Consider the following 20,923-nt stretch of genomic DNA (forward strand, 5'->3'; position numbering starts at 1 on the left):
TTTTAAATGAGAACAAGTTTTTTTATTCAAACATTTTTGTAAATAATGTTAAAATAAATATAATTTAAAAAACATACAGTCCATCGAAATATTTTTATATGCAAAAAAATTATATTTAAGATCTATATATAAATAAAAATATGTATTTTCTAAAAAATAATTAACTCTTTTAGTAAATCAAATATTATATTTTATATTCTCTTATTATATTTTAAAAATAATTGTGCTAACACACCAGTATGCGTGCGAACCAACAAATATAAAACAATTTTGGTAAAATAATTTTTAATTTATTTTAAAAATATATGTTTTTCTTTTAAAAATAATATATTACTTCAATAAAACAATTTTTTTAATTTAAATTTAAATTTTATTTTAAAAATAAAAGCGCGCGTATTACACCAGTACTAATGCAAACACACTGGTATCTCACCAATTCAATTTAGTATATGGAAAATAATTGTAAATCTTTCCTGTCATTGTAGAGAGACTTGTAAATGGTCAACTAGTTGTTATTACACACATAAAACAATAGAAGAAGTACTACTATAGTTTAAGATATGAAAATTTAGTTTTCTAATGTCATGATTTTTAATGGAATGATATTTTTTTAATTTTTTTTATTAATTAGGTGAAAAAAACTTTTTATTTTTAACATAATTTAATTATGGTATAGATTGACATGTTTTTTTAGATTCTTTTTTAGTTTAAAAGATAAAATTTCTAAAGCCCGTAAATATCATAAAGTATGTATAAAGATTAAAAAAAGGTATTTTTTCTTCCTTAACTAATAAGTGTTACGACTTAGTTACTAAAAAAATAACTAATCAATTAGGTCCTTTTTGTTAAATTATGAGAAAAAGTGTTAGTTGTGCAATAGTGACAATTTAGATGGTACTCCCTTTGGTCTTTATTATAAGAGAAAGTTTACATTTCAAATTTATAGAATGATTAATGTATTTGGTCTATATATGTACTAAATACATTAATTATTGAATAAATCTAAAAAAAATGAATTTTCTCTTATAATAAGGACTAGAGAGAGTATAATGTAATCTTGCATGACCTTTTTATGTTTAAGTTATTATTGTTGGAAAAACAACAAAATAGACAGATGAGTGAATCCTAATATTTCGAACGAAAAATTATGGTTTTACACCTATTTTTGAAAAAACATGTGTAAAATCTTTACTTTTGTATTAATAAAAATGAGCTCCCAAAATTTGGGGCCAGGTGCTGCATCACATACTACACATTAAGATGGTCGGCCCTGCTTGTATCCCTCATTTGCTGCAAAGGCAGACACTAAACCATAAACATGAACAAAGAGAATACAACGAAGAGTGTCCAACCCTAGATTCCTAGAAGACGAACATGAAAGACATGAAAATCAGAACTTGTTAAAATGTGAACATTTTAGTTTTTGCATCTTTGTCTCAGCGATTCTTTCTACATTCCTTAGATTGAATAAGTCATAAATGAGAGGTTTGAGTGTGTTTTGCATCATGGGTGTGAAGTTAATGAGTTAATGAAATTAGGTTACAACAGGTTAGAGTTTGTTTGTTAGCGTGACCTTGATTTTTAGAGTTACTTTGAAGTATTAAGTGGTTTAAAGGACTTAGAATACCCAACTATGGAGATCTTTATACTAATTAAAAAAAATCATAAATTCACAAATATATATGTTATTGATGTAAATAATATATATATATATATATATATATATATATATATATATATATATATATATATATATATATATATATATATATATATATATAATACTATCTATGAGAAAAAAAGTACTACTTACCCAAATACAAGAAAAATATATTTCCTATAAATTAATTTCAATATTCAAATACGAGAAAAAATACGTTTTTCTTAATTAATTTAATTTTTTTTTAAATTAAAGATAATAAATATATGTTTAGGATTTAAATATTTTTAAAAATAATAAATTCTTTTGATTACGCATATTTGCTTTTATTTCTTTTCATTCTTATTACATTTGAGAAACAAATGCGCGTCACACACCATTACTCATGCGAATGCACGTCAGTAGTCGTGTGAACGCACGTGTATTCAAATTAAGATCCATGTGAACACACAGGTAACACACCAGTACTTGTGTGAATGCACGAGTATCCAGATCAAAATCTATGCGTACACACAACTTATTAGATTTTTTGTACAATTAAAAAAATATTAAATATAATGTATGAATCCAAACACGAAAAAAATATGTTGCTAATTTTTAATTTAAAATTAAATTTAATGTAAGATACAATTTTTTTAAAGATAATACATGAAAAAATGATCTATATATTATTGATATAATCATTTCACTCATATGTGTTATTAATAGAAAATAATATTTTTAATGCGTGAATCTTAATGTTTTTTTTAAATGAGAACAAGTTTTTTTATTCAAACATTTTTGTTAATAATGTTAAAATAAATATAATTTAAAAAATATGTAGTTCTCGAAATATTTTTATATGCAAAAAAATTATATTTATGATCTATATATAAATCAAACTATGTATTTTCTAAAAAATAATAAACTCTTTTAGTAAATCAAATATTATATTTTATATTCTCTTATTATATTTTAAAAATAATTGTGCTAACACACCAGTATGCGTGCGAACTAACAAATATAAAACAATTTTGGTAAAATAATTTTTAATTTATTTTAAAAATATATGTCTTTCTTTTAAAAATAATATATTACTTCAATAAAACAATTTTTTTCTTATTTAAATTTTAATTTTATTTTCAAAATAAAAGTATTACACCAGTACTAGTGCGTTTACTAGTGCGAACGCACTGGTGTCCCACTAATTTAATTTAATTTAGTACATGGAAAATAACTGTAAATCTTTCATGTGATTGGAGAGAGAGAGTTGTAAATGGTCAACTAGTTGTTATTACACACATAAAACAATAAAAGAAGTACTACTATAGTTTAAGATATGAAAATTTAGTTTTCTAATGTCATGATTTTTAATGGAATGATATTTTTTTATTTTTTTTATTAATTAGGTGAAAAAAACTTTTTTATTTTTAACATAATTTAATTATGGTATAGATTGACATGTTTTTTTAGATTTTTTTTTTTATTTTAAAAGATAAAATTTCTAAAGCCCGTAAATATCATAAAGTATGTTTAAAGATTAAAAAAAAGTTTTTTTCTTCCTTAACTAATAAGTGTTACGATTTAGTTACTAAAAAATAACTAATCAACTAGGTCCTTTTTGTTAAATTATGAGAAAAAATGTTAGTTGTGCAATAGTGACAATTTAGATGGTACTCCCTTTGGTCTTTATTATAAGAGAAAGTTTACATTTCAAATTTATAGAATGGTTAATGTATTTGGTCTATATATGGACTAAATACATTAATTATTGAATAAATCTAAAAAAATCAACTTTCTCTTATAATAAGGACTAGAGAGAGTATAATGTAATATTGCATGACCTTTTTATGTTTACTTTTAAGTTATTATTGTTAGAAAACAACAAAATAGACAGATGAGTGAATCCTAATATTTCGAACGAAAAATTATGGTTTTACACCTATTTTTGAAAAAACATGTGTAAAATCTTTACTTTTGTAATTAATAAAAATGGGCTCCCAAAATTTGGGGCCAGGTGCTGCATCACAAACTACACATGAAGATGGTCGACCCTGCTTGTATCATTCATTTGCTGCAAAGACGGACACTAAACCATAAACATGAACAAAGAGAAGACAACGAAGAGTGTGCAACCCTAGATTCCTAGAAGACGAACATGAAAGACATGAAAATCAGAACTTGTTTAAATGTGAACATTTTAGTTTTTGCATCTTTGTCTCAGCGATTCTTTCTACATTCCTTAGATTGATTAAGTCATAAATGAGAGGTTTGAATGTGTTTTGCATCATGGGGATGAAGTTAATGAGTTAATGAAATTAGGTTACAATGGGTTAGATTTTGTTTGTCAGCGTGACCTTGATTTTTGGAGTTACTTTGAAGTATTAAGTGGTTTAAAGGATTTAGGATACCCAACTATGGAGATCTTGTGGTATTAATTAAGATGCAATGGATATCAATGAGATGGTTTTATTGAAAGATGATTTAGGAACCAATTGGATGAAAAACATTTCTCTTACGAATGTGAATGAATGTACATTTATATGTTATCCATCCACTGTCACAGTCTGAAATAATTAAATAGTTGCCATTTTTTCGAATACAATATTGCAGAGCCCAATGACAAAGAAGGATAATATAATCTAGAGCCAAATATATTGAAGTTGGATGAAGATGTAAAATATGAGAGGAATATAATATGGAAAATAACAACATTAAGAGAGGGGATAATGTGGAAAATGACAACATTAAGAGAGGGGATTGTTAGAATCCAAATTGTATATATTTTGTTAATAAGTTTTGTGGTATTTTTTAACTCTTTCTCAAATTTCTATTCAATTATGCATATACTCTCGTATATAAATAAAATCGAGTTTTGATTGTAAATATTAAGTTTCTTGACTTTTCTTTGATTTTTATAGGTTTTTATACTTTTGGCAAGATTAGAATGAAAAGTGTAAAAGGAATTGGCTTGGAATCAAAATAAAGAATTGGAAAATCAGCAAGTTTGCTTAGAAGCCTCCAAGCGTGCTTCCCTAGCCTATTTCCCAAAGCGAGACATATTTTGGTGCTCGCTTAGCGAGCCAATCTCGCTAAGTGAGGTTTGTTCACTTTTCAGATATTTTGGTAGGCCGCTTAGCGAGCCAATCTCGCTAAGCGAGATTACTTTTTGGGGCTTGTAAAATTAGGCACTTTGGAGATATTTAGAGGACGATCTTATCCTTTTATGTTATTTTTACTAACCACATAAGCTTAGGGAAGAGAATAAGAGAGAAAAACTAAAGTTCAAAGAAATTACTCAAGATTTTCCAAGCATCTTCTTTCATCTTCTTTGAGTTTTGATGCTAGTGAATCTTGTTTTGTTACTTGTTGTTGAAGCTTCCATGGCTATGGAGAGCTAAATCTCTTTTGTGTCAAGATTAAAGGTAGTTAACTTGTATGTATGTATTTCATTTGATCTTTTGTTGTATGAAATTGGTTGATGATTAATATATGGTGAATATCTGGTTGTTCATTTTCTATTTGTTGTTTTGAAGAATTATTGAGAGATATGTTTCAAATCTTGATCTAAAAGATATTCATCTATCAATAAACAAACTCTAGAGATAGATTTGTGAGTTAATAATCACTTGTGTTAAGCTTTAAAGATTATTATGTTGATTGTTGGCATGAGAGATCATCTAATGGTTAATATGATAATATTCATGATATTGCTTTAGAGATAAACAGGATCAAGAGGATACGTGGTTATATTAATCATTAATAAGTTCATACACCTGATTAATTGAGTATATATGAAACAAGTTAACAAAAACTGATCTTGACACGTCTTCTCAAATCTTTTAAAGCCATATTTTAACATCTTTGTTTACTTTTTATGCAATCTAAGTTTCATGTCACAAAACGCTTACAAAATCTTAACTCAAAGCACACTTAACTGTAGAAGAGCAGTAGTATCGCACTAATTCCTGTGGAAACTAGTGAATTATCATTTCTTTATCGCTAAGCGGACTACCAAAATATCTGAAAAAGTGCACAGACCTCGCTTAGCGAGATTGGCTCGCTAAGCGAGCACCAAAATATGTCTCGCTTCGGGAAATAGGCTAGGGAAGCGCGCTTGGAGGCTGCTAAGCAAACTTGCTGGTTTTCCAATTCTTGATTTTGATTCCAATCCTCTTCCAAGCTAATTCCTTCTACCCTTTTCATTCCAATCTCGCCAAAAGTTTAAACACCTATAAAAAGCAAAGAAAAGTCAAGAAACTTAATATTTACAATCAAAACTCGATTTTATTTATTTACGAGAGTATAATACATAATTGAAAAAATTTTTGGGAAAAAGTTAAAGAATACCACAAAAGTTATGAACAAAATATATACAATTTGGATCCTAACAGGGATCATGTGGAAAATGACAACTTTAAGGGAGAAACAACTACATTGGGTGAAGAAAATGTTGAAAAAGACAAGTTGGAGGAAGGGACCACTACCTTAGATAAAGAAAATGTTGAAAAAACCAAGTTGGATAAAGACTTTAACGAGGGAAAGACCATTTATGCAATATAAGACATTAATGGGATATCGACCACTAATGCAGTAGATGTGGGACTAGATTGCAACTGATACAATAAACGTAAGACTAGATTATAGCAGAATTTTAACAACTTTTATAAATATAACAAGTTTAATCTAACGCGACTTGATAATAGGTTTAGTCAACATTATAGCATTATTTCACTAAACCAACATAACTTTTACATGATTTGCTCATGCCAGTAAACTAATACAACTTTTACATAATTTGCGCATGATAGTAAATCAACACAACTTTAAAACTAACCCTATTTAAAATACATTATTAATATTATAAGATTCACCCTTAAACTACAAATCTCAAGTACCATTGACATTTTCAACCATTCTCTTGTGGGGACAACTCATTCTTCAATTTGAAAATTTTCTTCTGTTGTCTTTCAAATTGCAGATCCCTTTCATCAACAATTTCATCACCTAACCCCTTAAAGAAATTACAAACCTTATCCATGCGATTCATGTTATTTCTATAACCCCAAAATTTTCCCAAAGTTACATTTTTCATGTCTATCACAATACGGAGAACACATCCATCTTGGAAAAAACACCCCCTTATCTTTGATTGTTTAACATTTAAGCACTACTGAAAATATTTGACATTGAAGAGAATCTGTATATGTTAATATTCTTGATACAAAGTTGGATAAGATGAATGAGAAATTTTGAAGAAGATGAAGTAGATTAAGTTGGTATCATTTAAAACACTAGACACTCTTCTTTTTATGAACTACCTCAGAATGAAAAGTATTACATGTAACACCCTAAACCCCAAATCTTAATTATAAAAGATAAAATCATATTTTAGGATGTTACTAAAAAAACATACATACTTTCTTCAAATAAAGTCAACATACTCGCAGTGAAATTCAAATTATGACATAACTCCAAATACTTATTCAAAGGAAATGCTAAAGGAAAATAAAAAAAATCCAACATCATCCTAAAGAAATTAACGTCCCATTCTCTGATGTTACAAAATCATAGCAATGTCCATCTTGTTGAGAATCAAGTGTGAGTGTGGATAATAGTCCCACATTGGAAATGCATGTGGTGACTTGAGCATATATAAGTGGGAGAACCTACTCACCTATCACCTTAAGGTTTTAGGTGGAGAAGTGGTGTCTCTCCCACAAAGGTGTGTTGCTCAAAGAATGGCCCCATAGTATGCTCCCGACTCGACCCTCCCCCGATGTTGCGCTAACAATGGTATCATGAGCCTTTGGTTCGAGAAAAAGGGACCGGCTAAAACTTGTAGTTGAAAGTCAACGGATACATGTAGTTGAAGAGAATCAACGGATACATGTAGTTAAAGTCAACAAATACAAGTGCATGTGGAAGAGAGAGTTTCCACATGAGGGGGAGCATTGTGTAAGACTCACACTTGAGGGGGAGTGTTGAGAATCAAGTGTGAGTGTGGATAATAGTCCCACATTGGAAATGCATGTGGTGACTTGAACATATATAAGTGGGAGAACCCACTCACCTATCACCTTAAGGTTTTAGGTGGAGAAGTGGTGTCTCTCCCACAAAGGTGTGTTGCTCAAATAATGGCCCCATAGTATGCTCCCGACTCGATCCTCCCCCGATGTTGCGCTAACACATCTAATAGTATAAAAAAATAAATAAGAAAGAAAGCTGCAAGGCCATCTTCTAACTCACAAGCTATTACTCCTGCTGAGTATGTGTATAACATTGCACAAAGCCATAGGAAATACAAGAAAGGAGTGAGAATAAACCTTACAAATCTTAACAGTGAAAATAGAGAGCAAGGTAGTAATATTGATTACACATATTATTTTTACACAACAACAACAACAAACAAATAGTTTATAGCGCAATTATGAATGCAACAACTACTCCTCCAAGTATGCATGTGGTGTCAGATTTTTAGAATAAGAGAAATGTTGTTAATTTCCCATGTCTCCAATCCTCTATGAACCGTGTCCCCTCTATGAACATGAGACCTTCATGGTTCCTCTCTTAATCCGACTTCATTGGACCGAAGCTCTACCAAACTCCAATATACATGTAATGCATGGTTATGACATCATAAGCTCAAAATAATCATACAATCATCAACATCAAATCTCAACTAACTTTATACAAAAAAATAGGCTCCACTCTCGAACCATAAATATCTAATAACAGGCCTCATCATAATTCCATCGAATTACTCAACTCCAAAAATATAATTAACCTTAAATAATTATATTATTTCTCAAGCATTACCAAACACTAAGTAAATATATATTATTACTCACAGACCTCAAACAACTAAAAAAATATCTCAACAGGGTAATAAACAAACAAAACAATAAAGGGGGGGGGGTTGAGAATACGCTTAATTATGTTAGTGGTGTAAAAGACCAGGAAGGGTAGCGTAAACAACAACAACAATTATCAAGCAGATAATTAATTCACACCACAATCATTAAATCATAATGCATACATTTATGCAACTTGTCGAAAACTCGATCCTATATGCATGTAGTACCAATTTGGACATCAGAGTTATGTTACTAATCTTGTCAACTCCCGACGGTCCCTCTTCGAACTCAAACTCATCACTGATTTGCTATTAGAAATCAGCAACTCGTAACGTTACAACAATGAGACATATGATGCAATGATAGTGCAACAACAACATTTAGGTGCAACATTCACCAACGGTCCCACTTTGAACCATATACAACCTGCAATACAATATTCAAATAGTCCACACTTATAAACTACACACTTTAATACAACATTTATGGTTTCATACATAACATGTGATTTCCATAATCAACTCAATTACCATTTCATCATGATAATAACTCATCATTTAACATTAAACAGTTATGTGTTGTCATCATTCAACACTCGCTAAACACAGAATAGTACCAACACCTAATAGTACCAACGCTCATCATTTAACACCTAACAGTACCAACACTCGCTAAACACAGAACTTTATCGCAAGATAGATTCGAAAACGACAATTATGTGTTGTCATCTTCGCTAAGCACATCTTTTGAGGCTCAACGCGGGCTTCCTAAGCCCAAAATTTTAGGGCTCTGCGTAAAGGCAAGAATAACAAAATTTAGTAACATAATTTTCACCATTAGAGCTAATTCCAAGCGCCAATCTCAACCCTGAATCACCCAATTCAATTAGAAATACATAGATATAAATTATATACTATCTAAACAACATCTAACCATCAAAATCACAACTTCTCTTAGTTTTCAAGGTTAGGTTTAAATCCTTAAAACACCACCATGGCAACACAAAAATTCAGAACTCATATCAACCCTACATGTATAAAAATTGGCATATAACATAGAACAAAATTATTCATTAAGATGGTAATTACCATGAATTTTACTCATTCACAATCAAGAACTCATATCATACAATAAATAATGAGGAATTCAACCTAGAGGAGGGTGAGGATCCCTCTTTATCCTTCATATAATATACGTCCATAGTAGAGTAATTTCCCCTTACTTTAATTTCCCTTAAGCCCTTAGCTTTATATCCATAGTAGCTCTCTATCCTTTTTTTTCTCTCTCTATTTCTCTCAATTCTACGTACCGTAAAAGTCTCTCAATCCTCACTCTTTTCTATTTAAAATAAAATTTAATTCCTCTTATTTAGGTTATTTCTATTTTACCCTTCCCAACTCATTTTTTAAATTTTATTATTTACTCTTATTTCTACCATTTCCTCTTATTTTCTAATTCTTTTCTACAAACTCTATTTCCCCACCAAAGTCTCATTATTTTATTTTTATTATATTAATTTGTTTATTCAAAGTTAAGAAAATTCTTAATAATGACTAACATTATATATACTCCCACCAACGCCCACCAATAACACATAACACACATATTCACCACACATTTAATTAAAAGAATATAAGTCACTTAATAATTAAATAAAATACAATTAAATTCAGTTAAATAATTTAATTGAATTCGGGGTGTTACATTGATCACATTGCATGCATATTTGCATTGTAAGTTGATTGTTGTTGTGAATGATTCATACATTGATGATTATTATAAATGATGCTACCCATGCTATCTTTTGCACCTCTAACATATTTTGAGCGTATTTTCACCCATGTATGTTTTTTGTGGTGTATGTACTCTCTTAGAGTACATATAATTAGGTAGAAGAGCAGCCGCTGTTTAAATTAGAGGATAGAGTTGACGCCTCTGCACTAATTTAATGTTTTCCGTGTTATTTAGTTTTCGTCGTAGCTCTAATATGTAACACTAGGACGAGAATATTTTGTTATTGGTGTTGTGCTTTTGAAGTTGAGTTATTTAATTATATAAAATACCTTGTGTTATTTGAGACAACAAAGTATGGCTAGTAATTGAGTTCCACTGCTATTTCTTTTTATGATGTTGTTAAAGATATATGGTAACACTAGGACGAGAATATTTTGTTATTGGTGTTATGCTTTTGAAGTTGAGTTATTTAATTATATAAAATACCTTGTGTTATTTGAGACGACAAAGTATGGCTAGTAATTGAGTTCCACTGCTATTTCTTTTTATGATGTTGTTAAAGATATATGGCTAGCATGTGTAACACTTATGTATGAGAAATTATTTGCTTATCTTTTATAAATAAAGAGCCGGAGTTTTAGAGTTCTACAAGGGGTATGTAGAGTATATCGTTTTGAAAAGATAAAATAAAAATAACTTTCATTAAAACTATTGATTAAAAATGATTCAACCTTTTTGAATCTTTTTCTTTTTTTGTTACTTGATGGTTTCGTATACTTTCTACAATTGATTATTTAATAGCACATTGAATTAACAAAATAGCACCCGAAATTTTGTGGTACTCGACCCTCTTATTCAATCACAAGCCCCTAAGAGCATCCACATCCAAGCTACCCAATTTGGTAGCCTAAATGGACTCCACCCAATATAATATATTATTTCACATTTCTCAATCATAAATTTATATTTTACCTTAATATATATATATATATATATATATATATATATATATAATTATATCAAAATGTATTAAAAAGAAAATAACATATAATAAAAAATTTAAAATATCCAAAAATAAATAAATAAAGGAAAAATAAAAATACATTGAAAATTTGGTAAACGTTAATGCAAACTAATAGTAGAAAATATACTAAACATGCAGAAAATATATTAAACACTTAGAATAATTATTAGTTATGGTTATTCTCATGTCCAAAACGTTCCCATATATGTTCTATCAAGTTTTGTTGAAGGTGTCGATGAGTTTCCTTGTCACGAACATGATGTCTTCTGCGTAAAAACTCCTGAAAATCATTATTAGAATCATCTGATGGTGCAGTCGGGTCACTGCCTAAATGCTCATAAGAATAATCAAAATTGCCACCATATGTGGCACGTTCATCTTCAACAATCATGTTGTAGAGTATAATGCATGTATCCATTATGCGCTTCAGTGCATCCAAGTGCCAAGGTCGAGCTGGGTTACGTATGATTGCAAATCGGGATTGGAGAACTCCAAATGCTCGTTCAATATCCTTTCTTGCACCTTCTTGATGTTGGGCAAATAATTTTCTCTTATCCCCTTGTGGCATTGAGATACTTTTCACAAATGTTGACCATTCAGGATAAATGCCATCTCATAGATAATAACCCATGTTGTATTCAATGCCATTAATTGAATAATGGACCTCGGGAGCTCGCCCTTGCATAACATCGTTGAAGACATCAGATTGGTTCAACACATTGATATCGTTATTTGAACCAGCTACCCCAAAGAATGCATGCCGGATCCATAGGTCTTGTGAAGCGATTGTTTCAAGCATAACAGTTGGCTTACCATGATCACCTCGGACATACTGCCCTTTCCAAGAAACGGGACAATTTTTCCATTCCCAATGCATGCAATCAATGCTCCCCAACATACCTGGAAAGCCACGTGCCTCCCCCATTTGCAGCAGATATTCAACATCTTTAATAGTTGGCTTTCGTAGATATTGTGGCCCAAATATACTAATAACACCTCTTGTAAACTTATCAACATATTTTAGTGTTGTTGTTTCACCAATTCTCAAATAGTCATCTACACTATCAGCAGATGATCCATATGCCAGCATACGAATAACTGCAGTGCACTTTTGCAGTAGTGAAAGACTTGATCTACCAGTTGCATCAACCTTAAGCCGAAAATACTCATCATGTTCACCAAGAGCTTCAACGATACGAAGGAATACATGTTTATGCATTCGATATCTTCGACGAAATTGCTCATCTGTGTACACGGGTGCTTCTGAAAAATAATCATTGAATAAACGCTCATGTCCTTCTTCACGGTTCCTCTTTATATTTCTTCTTCGGCGTCTAGGTCTGCTAGAACTTGCACCTTCTTTTTGGGCTTCACTTTCAAATTAAAGTCTCACAAGTTCTTCATCCATACCATCATTCATATAATCCATGAACATTTTTGCAATGTGGGAAGGGTTGGAAGGATCCATCTGAAGAGAATTGTAATATTGAATTAAGAGGAAGATAAGTTGGAAAAGAGCGTGAAGCTTATTACTCATGTGAAGAGTATTTATAGGGCTACGAGTAACGGCTAGTTTGAATAACGGCTAGTTTGAATAACGGCTAGTTTGAATAATACTAACTTGGAATAACGGCTACAAATTGAATAATAAAAATACATAGGAATCTAAAAATAACGGCTACAAATTGAATAATAAAAATACATAGGAATCTAAAAATAACTAGTGATATACTAAAAACTAATTAAGCCCATATTCTCTTCTAATCACGTCACATAATAAATCGTGAGCTTGCAATTGTCTTGAATCCATGTATGATGTATCTTTTGAAAGTATTTGCAAATCATTGATCTTCAATCTTACCATATCTCTCCCAGCCTTATGTTTCTCTACATCGATTCTTTTCTTCTCTATCTCAACTTTTTCACTCTCAATAAGTGCATAATCACGTGCAAATTGTGACATCAACTCATTTTTCTTTTGGAAGTCGTCTTGCAAAGTATTAAATTTGACATCAGATGTTGATCTTTCCACTAGCTTTTCTTTCTCCTTTCTTTTTGCTGCCTTTTGACCGATTGGTCTACGTAACGAAGAAGGTGATGGTGAATTGTCTTCGTTGCTTGTTGGTGTTGGAGGGTTAGAAGATGAAGAATATGCTCCAGAAGCCGAATTCTTTGTTATTTTTGTAGAAGGTTCTGATGAACCTGCAAGCCATTTGGGTTCATCTTTCAATAATCTCCATGCACTCTCAAATGTAAATTTTTCACGCTCATCTTGGTAATAAATGTCATATGCAGTTGAAATGATGTTGCTCTCGGAGCTCCCGCTTTTTTTTTTTTTTAAATTCATGGCTTGTTTGTAGCACCCAACAAATTTATTAACAAAGGGGTTAATCTTTTTGTGCCATCGACCTTTTAATGTCAATGGTTTCCTCTCTTGAAAAATCTTGATGCGATGTTTATTATAAGCTTCACCAATTCTCTTCCAAAAGCTGTCTCCTTTTTTATCAACCCCAACAATTGAATCCTTTGAAACGTTGAGCCATGACTGAATGAGAAGCTCATCCTCCTTTGGTTGAAATCTTGTTTTCGGTATATTTACAACTGATGTGGTTCCAACATCTTCATCAAGGTTGATAGTTTTCAAACTATCTTGAGTGCAAAATTGTGGTATTTCAGACTCTTGATCATTTGATTGCACACCACTAGTACCAATATCAACTTCACGAGGCATAATGGAATTAGTTGTTTGGGGTGAAAATTGTTGATATTGATATGGAGAATGTGATGTATGATATGGAGAGTGGGATGTATGATATGGATAATTTCCAAATGGTGGATTATTTTGATGATTTGGAATAAGAGGAGGGATGCCACCATTTTGTATAAAATTGAACCAAGAATTATGGTGGTTGGGATTCATTAAAAAAAATGTTGAAATAAAATTTTTGTAATAAATTTTGAAGTGTAATTTTAAAAAAATTTATTGAAATATATAGGGAAAAAGTTTACCGTTAAAAAAGAGCGGTTATAAAAGAGCTGTTGTAAAAAATTTGACTATCATATTTGTTTGAAAAAATAGCTGTTATACATTAATTATTAATACTACATATATTTTATTATATTTATTGTTTCAAAATTATTCAAAAGATTGTTTTACTACGGTGCCAAGCCCTTGATGCCTAGGAGTGGCAAACGGGCATGCCCGCCCCGTTTAGGCCCGCCCCGCAAAAGCCCGCGAAAAAACGGGGCGGGGCGGGGCGGTCATATTGAAGAGTGCGGGGCTAAAACCTTGTCCCGCCCCGCAAAAAAGTGAGGGCGGGGCGGGGAAAGCCCGCGGGCATTGATCCTTTTAGGCCTAAAAATAGTAAAATTCTATGAAAAAGCTTATGCCCGCAAAAGCCCGCAAAAAAACGGGGCGGGGCGGGGCGGGCACATACAAGAGAGCGGGCCTAAAACCTTGCCCCGCCCCGCGAAAAAATGCGGGTAAAACGGGCTTTCCCCGCGGGCCGGGCCCGTTTTGCCACCCCTATTGATGCCCTTGATGCTCTTCCACTATTTATTGTTTCCACTTCCACTATAATATTTTCAATGGTTGTAGAATTGCCACCGAGCCCTTGATGCTCAATATACATTTCAAACAACATGTAATGGAGTTCAATAAAGTTCAGCTAATTATCTTATAATCAAAATTTTTAAATATAAAAAAATTCTTCATAAAATTGAACTCATCCAATATATATATATATATATATATATATATATATATATATATATATATATATATATATATATATATATATATATATATATATATAAAATATCATTCTTACAATTAAAGCAAAAACCACAATGTTTGTAAATAAAGATAGACTAAATCTACATGACAAAAAAAGAAGAGAGACTAAATCCTCAAAATAAATTTCAAATTCATATAATCTATATATTATTTTGTCATAGAATAATTATGATATGCATAATAGATAAATCTTTTATATACTAATTATAATCCTTAAAATGATAATCATAAATTTAAGCAAGAAAATTATTGAACTACTTATTCTATAACTAAGAGAAGACATTTCTTATATATTACGACCTGACAACAATCGAACACACCTTTAATGCCAAACTCTTGAACTGTGTGGGTACTTAAATCACCCATGGCCAATTCATCATCTTTTTTTTAAAAGAATATATTTTTGTTCTTGCCTATTTCAATAGAATACCTGAGACAAGGTAATGGTCCAACTCTAAAGAGCTTATTCCATGATTCCTTCACACCAACTTTACCAAAAATTGATATGTGAAAAGTATTTGTTTGTGCATCACTAGATATCAAAGCAATGAACCCGTTTAACACCATTGAATAAGTATCCACCAATTCAAAATTGTTACTATAGTCCATAAGTAGGAGTATGGATGTTAGAAAGACCACTTCATTACCCAAATCAAATGACACAAAATATAAATTATCATTATTGGTTTCACTTTCTCCAAACTAGTGGCACATTCCGTTAACGTAGACTTGATCTAAAGCATTGGAACTATTGGGAGAAGTTGGTATATCCAAATCAAGTTTTCTCCAAGAATTAATTTTAAGGCTATATATCTCCCATAAAGGGTCTTAAAATATCTTTGACGATGACTCATTGATTTGGTCATCTAATAAATAATGTAAATTTGTAAAAAAGTTTACATATCGAATCACCTTAAAATCATCTCTAACATAATCATAACCAAATCCATGAAGCCGATCAAAATTTGTTATATATTATGGTACATACACAGTTGGATTTAGAGGAATAACCCTGATTTCCTCAATAGTTGGGTTCCGTAGTACAACTTTTGAAATAAGGCCTTCGAAGTAAATACAAAGAATACCATTAATTCCAAAACCCAAAATATTAATATTAAAATCATAATCACCATCTTGAAATGAAGGCGGCCAATCTAATTTGATCTTATTGTCAAACCTCTCACGAGAAAACAAATACAACAAAGAATGCTTTTCAAAATCTAGTGGAGTATGCTTTAAGAGGACACAAACAATATTGTAATATGAAAATCTAGTGGACACAAACAAAGAATGCTTTTCAAAATCTAGTGGAGTATGCTTTGCACATAATTTATTGTTTGAATACAAAAATGAAGAATTGTTAAAATGATGAAATTTTATTGATTATTTTATCTAAGTTAAATATAATTATTTTAAAATGACACCAAAAGTCAAAGTATTTGAAATTCCTCTCATACTCCATAGAATGTATTTGTTACTATTATTTCTTCAAATTTTGCAAATTGGTCCTCGTATTTTTCAAAATTACAAAATTAACCCCAAAAATTTGCAAATTGGTCCTTAATAATTTTTAAATTTTACAATTTGGTCCTTCAAATTTTTAAAAATTGCAAATTGGTCTTTACTTTTCAATTTTTTAATTTGGTTCAAAAAATTTAAATTTAATAAAAAATGATCACAAAAATCTAACAATGAATTATCTTAATACTCCATCCAAACAAAAAAATTTAAAAATAAATGTATTTCAATTGAATCATTTGAATTACTTTGAAATTTAAATTCCTTTAAAATTTCCAAATATCTCATCCAAACACACTCTTAGACTAATTTTTATTGAAATACTTATTTCACGACTTTAAGTTATATGTCTCTCTCTGTAAGAACATATTATTATGCGGTGTAAAAATAGTGATTCTACTCTAAAAGCTCAATGACGTTTAACTAACTGAGTCACATCATTTGAGTAATTATAATAATAATAATAATAATACTCAACCTTCTAATAATATTAGCAACTTTTTCCTATTTGTACAGGAAAAGGATCTAGCAGAATACTTTTGTTCAATCACAAAATCGAAAGAACCACTAATAAGATTAGAAAAGAAAAGTTGAAAGCTAGATTGCTATATTTAGAAGATCATTATGTTTCAAACCAAGAAAATATGGCTAACGCAAATAACAACATTAATTAGAACAACAATAACAACAATGAAAACAAACTTGATGGCATACCATGCCACAAAAGTCAGAGACACCCGACACACATAGTTAGACCACAAAGTAATGCGTCAAATGAAAATGAAAACGGGATTGTTAAACATTATGTATCCTAACCCTTTTGCAGGTTTATATCATAAAGACCCATACACCCATATCGCGAAGTTTTACAAAAATTTTGAGACGTTAGGAGCTTCAGATATGTAGAGGAAAAATATTCTTGAGATTGTTTCCATATTTACTAATTGGCAAAGAAAATTAGTGGTATATAGACCAACTAACATGGAAAATAAAGAATTGAAATATGTTGGAGGAAAATTTCTTAAATAGATTATTTCTTAACAACAAATTCATGGAAGCAAAGACATTCATTTCAGTATTCTTGAGATTATTTTTATATTAACTAATTGGCAAAGCAAAGAAGTGGTACATAGACCAACTAACATCAATAATGAAGAATTAGTATATGTTGGGGGAAAAGTTCTTAAATAGATTCTTTCCTAACAACAAATTCATGGAAACAAAGACAGTCATTTTGGTGTTCTCCCAAGGAGCAACTGAAACAATTTTTGAAGCATGGGAGAGGTACAAGTCGATGTTGAGAAGATGTCTAATCCACGTTTACGATGAGTTTACATAGATCCAAAAATTAAAAAATGGGCTGCAACAACAACCATAATTATTTCTAGATGCTACTGCTGAGGGTTCTCTCATGTCCAAGAGCGTAAAAGATGTAATTGTAATCATGTAGCAATTGACACTTAGAGATCATCAGGAACAACATAATAAAAACCTTGTTTAGAGAAAGAATGGCAACATTGAGTTGAATAAGAATGATGATATTTTGGTAGAAAACAAGTTGTTGACGTAAATAGTGGATGAGATGAAAAAATGTTGTTTAAAATGCCATAAAAACTGAAAGAGAGGCATGAAACGCCTCAACAAAGATAGATTGCATTTTGAGAATTATACAGCGAAGATCATCCATCTGGATTTCCCCTCCCCCCAACCAATGCAGAAGTAAATTATATAGGAAATTAACAAATGCTTGAGCAAAATATCTGAACAACAACTTCCTAAGGAAAAACAACTTTAATCAAGGATGGAGATTTGAAGACGGTCCATCCAATAGACAACCTTTTCAGAATTACACACAAGCACTTCCATAACAAGACAAATAAAAAAGTTGTATAATTCATTTAATCAGTTTATGCAGGTGTATATGGCCATCAGAAAAACACTAAAGCTTCCATACAAATCCTTAGCCAATTAACTAAATAATTAACTGATACCCCCATACAACATATTTAGTGCTAACACCCAGACAAACCCAAAGGAGACATGTAGTGTGTATAAGTACGATCATAACATTTTGTTGAAGTCATGGAAGATGATACGTGATGTTTTCTCTCTTTACTAATAATATTTATTGATTGTCAAACCGTTATTCATCTTGGTAAGAATACGACTTTTTATAATAGGTCCAAACACATTGATGTGAGATATCATTGGATACATGATATTTTGGATGCTAAGTTGTTAGAGTTAGCTAAAGTTCATACAAATGATAATGGTTCTAATATGATGACTAAAACATTACCAAAAGGGAAGTTTGAAGTTTGTTGTGATATCATCGGTTTGGTGATTTCCTCCATATAGGAGATTTGTTGGGTTTGGGATCCCTTGCTATGTGGAAAAAGACCTAAATATGAATATCTCATTTGTCTCACTTATTTAAGTGGAAAGAGTCATTTTAGTGTTGAGAGAGAGAGAGAGAGAGAGAGAGAGAGAGAGAGAGAGAGAGAGAGAGAGAGAGAGAGAGAGAGAGAGAGAGAGAGAGAGAGAGAGAGAGAGAGAGAGAGAGAGAGAGAGAGAGAGAGAGAGAGAGTGCACGAATAAGGATTCAAAAGAGAGAAAAGATGAGCGAAACTCATTTATGTTTTTCTACAACCAGTCTCCCTAAATCGACGATCCTAGATTCATTAGCCGTCAAACTGAGCTCAAATTTGGAGGACAGGTTCACAACACATGTATCTAACTTTTGACTGTTGGTATCTTCAAAACAAGGTTGAGCCGAGAGATATCCGCTTTACACTGAAACTGCATATTTGGGCAATTTTTAAGCTTTTTTATTCTTATTTGTAAGTTAATCTGCTTTCTAATTTGCGGGTGTTAACACTAGTTTGTGAATCACTTTAAGACTCTCTTGAAGCATTATTTGATTATAGTGAAGTTATTTCTTTTGTATGGATAACTCGTTGTTTTTAATATCGTATTGATGGTTTTTTACGTTAAAATATCGGTATTCTTTTGTGCATTTATTTGTTCGATTTGCCATCTTATATTTGTTGTTGATCCTCAAGATTCCTACAAGTATGAGAAATTTTATATCCGTGTATTAGTATATTAGTATGTTATTGTGTCTTAATATGTCTTCAACCAATCTTCATTTCAAAAGTACATCATCTATACTAGAAAGTACTGCATAAGCAACAAAAGACCGAGGCCACCATTTAATAAGGAATTCAGTTACTTCCCTATCGAGTCGCAGAAGATGAGTACTTGGTTTTTCTTTTACATGATTGTTTGCAGGTTGTTATCAATATAGACCTTCATGGTATGTTGTTATTTTTCCCTCAATTATGTATTATGAAAATTATTGAGCTGTTTGAATTGAACACCAAGTGTTTGATGTTGGAACTCTTAGAATATGTGACTCCATTGAAATGTTTGAAATAAAGCTCAATTTGTGGCTATAATATGTAGATGAATATTAGGGCCACTGTTCGAATTTGAGTTGAGCTAGAATTTTATGTATTTGTTCTTACTAATGATATCAACCTGTAGGGTGGTTTGCACATGATGCCACCTTTGAATCTATAATTGCTGATTAGGCTGCAGTACAAAACTCATTTAGGCGAATCGAAGTAGTGTACCTGCAGTCGGAAACAGGTCACTCTAGTTTATTGTAGTTCACTAAAATTCAAAATGTGAGATGAGCTAGATTGATGAGGTATGTGCATCATACATGTGAAGGACTAACATGATTTGAAACTATAGCGGAATTTAAAAAATCATTATTGCTTTGAAACTATACCATGGAGAGAAATTACTGTATTTTTTCCTAAAAACTAGTTCATGAACGATTGTCACACTTCCACGACAATGGTTATGTACTTTGTATACTAATACTCTTTATGCATGTTAAGGAAAATGATATGAAAGACAATCAACACCTGCTGCTGGACAATGGTACAAAGACTTTGATGCAGATTGATGGTTGTCATCCAAAATCCAAATCCAGCTACATACATGATGATCCAGATTGGTGGTAACCACCATTTTCATGTCATTGAGAGAAGAACCTCATGGTTTTTTCAAAGTGTAAGAATGTACTTCATGCATGCTAAGATAGTTGAAAATATATATCATGCTAATAAAGTGTAAGAGTTGTTTGCTTTAAAAATCATGCTATACTTTCACCTTTCATCTCTGTATCCATAGCAAAATTAGAATAGCTAAATGAACTCAACAATGCATCATAAATACAAGGTTGTTTCATGTTTTCAACTCTTTTTGTCTTCTTCTTATCCAATAGAGAACATCATATTGTGTAATACATTGATTACTAAATGTTAATAACTAAATACTTCCCT

The 20,923-nt window shown here is 31.0% G+C and overlaps 1 protein-coding gene, 1 long non-coding RNA gene and 2 pseudogenes across 2 annotated transcripts; 1 reads left to right on the forward strand and 3 right to left on the reverse strand.

The window, feature by feature from the left end:
* Positions 1–11,420: 11,420 nt before the first annotated feature.
* LOC131596122 (uncharacterized) lies at positions 11,421–12,722 on the reverse strand (annotated as a pseudogene).
* A 270-nt stretch (positions 12,723–12,992) lies between these two features.
* LOC131596124 (glutathione S-transferase T3-like) lies at positions 12,993–13,985 on the reverse strand. Its single transcript, XM_058868695.1, has one exon. It carries the CDS (start codon positions 13,983–13,985, stop codon positions 12,993–12,995), a length of 993 nt encoding a protein of 330 aa, XP_058724678.1.
* Positions 13,986–15,437: 1,452 nt separating this feature from the next.
* LOC131598390 (F-box protein At4g22390-like) lies at positions 15,438–17,423 on the reverse strand (annotated as a pseudogene).
* Positions 17,424–19,712: 2,289 nt separating this feature from the next.
* Positions 19,713–20,833, forward strand: LOC131596125 (uncharacterized). Its single transcript, XR_009282155.1, has 2 exons — positions 19,713–19,884; positions 20,477–20,833. It is a non-coding gene; the product is annotated as an uncharacterized LOC131596125 (long non-coding RNA).
* The last annotated feature ends 90 nt before the right edge of the window (positions 20,834–20,923 follow it).

Source organism: Vicia villosa, linkage group LG4 (assembly GCF_029867415.1).
Source record: "Vicia villosa cultivar HV-30 ecotype Madison, WI linkage group LG4, Vvil1.0, whole genome shotgun sequence".
Lineage (NCBI taxonomy): Eukaryota > Viridiplantae > Streptophyta > Magnoliopsida > Fabales > Fabaceae > Vicia > Vicia villosa.